Source organism: Tupaia chinensis, unplaced genomic scaffold (genome assembly GCF_000334495.1).
Source record: "Tupaia chinensis unplaced genomic scaffold, TupChi_1.0 Scaffold000066_1, whole genome shotgun sequence".
Lineage (NCBI taxonomy): Eukaryota > Metazoa > Chordata > Mammalia > Scandentia > Tupaiidae > Tupaia > Tupaia belangeri.
The window spans coordinates 10,384,281-10,386,787 of NW_006159525.1; the positions used below are offsets into that span (position 1 = coordinate 10,384,281).

The following is a 2,507-nucleotide window of genomic DNA, read 5'->3' on the forward strand; positions in this document are numbered from 1 at the left end:
GCCCCAAAAAGTTCAAAAAAAAAAAAAAAAGCCTGGGGCTACACTCATAGTCTAGAGGTTAAGGCAGGACCCCACGTGGCCACCGCAGTGGCTTGAAACACGTACCCGGGCATGGACATGCGTACAAATGGGGAGGAGTGGTCGCAGGATGACCATGCCCCATTGGGGGCTAACTTTTCCCTCTGTCTCTCTTTCTAGGAGGTACAAGTGCCCTCTGGCAATTCAGAAGAAAGAAAAAAAAAAGCATGACAGAGAAAAAAGACAGGAAGAAGATGGTAATTCTCTTGTTAAAGGGCCTAAAAGATCTAGAGGAAGTTTTGTATTAGTGTGGGAAAATATTTTCATGTTTTAGGACTGAAAGGATAAAAGTCCACATGGAAAGAAAAGTTGGAATATAAGTACAGAGAAGAGACATCTCGGAATAAGTAGGTCTTTGCGAGAGGCAGAAAGTGCATCCTCGGTTGGCCCTGCGTGCAGCAGTAATGCAATGCTCGGGAGGGGCCGGCCCCACAGGGCAACCACAGCTCCCATTCCCAGCCTCGTCTTCCTAAAACATGCTTAGTACTTGCACAAGAATCCAAGCTCTGACAGGGGACCATGATGTGACCAGGCCCCGTCGACGTCGACAGGGTTCCTCTCTCTCTGTCACATGCACGCATTTTATCACAAATATCCCCTTTTATCATTAATAAAGAGCTCATCCTTTCACGTAGGAGAAAAGAAGACGGGTAGGTCAACTGCAGTAACTGGAGGGGAGGGGGAGAAGTTTGCCTCAAACTCAAAGACAATGACGGTCATTTGCAAATCTTGGAAGGGGATGTCATTGTTAGGAGGGCCCAGGAATTTGTCACCACCCACCGGTTGGCTAAAATATGGATTCTTTCCTCCATCTCAGCAACCAAGGGGTGAGCACAGAGAAGTTTCAGGAAGGCTGGAGATTTCCCAGGCTTACAGGATGACATACCTTGGGTCCCTGTGGTCCCGGCAAGCCTTCTGGACCTGGGAATCCTTTCTGGCCAGGAGGACCAGGGGGTCCGGGAAAACCTTTATCCCCCTGTTAAAAATCAAAACAAGACAAGAAATATATAGAACAACTGCCATCCAATAACAACAGCGAAAATGCCCATGACCCTCTCATTCTCTTCTTAGTGACTTAATGGTGAGAGTTGGCCAATTTTTCCTTGGAATAAAAAATAAGTAGCAGTGAGTGTGTAGATAGCGAGAACGCCCTCAGCTGTTAGTGTTCGTCTTCAACAAATGATAATCAGCACTGAGCAGTGAGTGTGTAGGTACCTAGAAAGCGCTCAGCTATTGGCATTCATCTATACGCTTGAAAGTGCTGACCGTGGTTCGCGTCCTGGACCCGGTGGCTTAAAACTCATTCCAGGCACGTGTGCGTGCGTGCCCAAGATCCCGAGAGGAAAACAGAGGAGAAGGGATTGCGGCGTGGCTATCCCCCCCGGAAGGGTGATTTCTCACTTTCTGTCTCTCTGTCTCTCTCCGTGTCTGGCAAGCGCACTCGCCCTATAGCAAAAACCTCTCCAGAAAAAAAATAAAAGAATGTTTTTAGGAGAAAGATGATATAATGGCAAAGGCCCTAGAAAAAGTGAATTAAAATACATTAGGCCTAATGGTTTACATGGTTCTACCAAAAAATAATCTCCCATGGAAATAGATCCGGGGATTACTTTTTAACAGTACAGGCCACTGGTTTATATGATCAATGTAGTAGTCACATAATTGGCAAATTAAACAAAAATTAGGTCAGCGATTTCACATGTGCGCGTGCACAACCAGTAAGAAGAGAAACCAAAGAATCTGTGACCTACTGTCACCACTCAGTTACCCGCACACACCGCAAAGTAACATCTCACACACAGTAGGGACTTGCTGAATACAGGGTGGACCAGAGAGAGCGGTCGTGACTCTGAGTCTGCTACATTCATAATTCTGGGGAAAAACCTAAATCAAATGTCATGGGAATTATAAAATGATTTAAAATGAATCTGGTGATTATAATTAGCACATAAATTATATGCAAATGAGTGTTTTAAAGAGCTAAGGACTGACTGGATCCACAGTGCGGCGGCAGTTAAGCAGTCAGGCGCTGTTCCGAGGGACCCATCTCACTCGGCCATTTGTATCATATTTGGAATGCCAGCCTTGAGGCTTGAAAACAGGACAGGCTCATGCTGGCATGCCCGGATCCTAACAGGATGCAGAGGTGGAGGAGGGAGGGGCTGGGTGTGGCCAGGCCCCATTGGGGGATGCTTGCTCTCTCTCTCTCTCTCTCATGCATGCATGTGCCCTCTGGCAGAAAAAAAAGAAAAAGAATTTAAAATATGTTCTTTCAAAATGTTCTAAAATAATCACCCTTCAATACTGTTAAACAATTAATTAGTGTCTCTGTGAAAAGGGTTTTGTAAACAAAGATAAAACTTCAGCTTTGCCTCTGTCTTAATTATCACGAATTGCAAGTTAATGGAGCGAATTAATGAGATTTCACG

General features: G+C 45.4%; 1 protein-coding gene across 1 annotated transcript in view; it reads right to left on the reverse strand.

Annotated features, from left to right (window-relative positions):
• COL4A3 (collagen type IV alpha 3 chain) overlaps positions 1–2,507 on the reverse strand; it is a 96,040-nt gene that overhangs the window by 87,542 nt on the left and 5,991 nt on the right. The window contains exon 3 of the mRNA XM_006141982.2: positions 965–1,054. Coding sequence (XP_006142044.1) covers positions 965–1,054 — 90 coding nt within the window. The remainder of the gene's footprint in view (positions 1–964; positions 1,055–2,507) is intronic.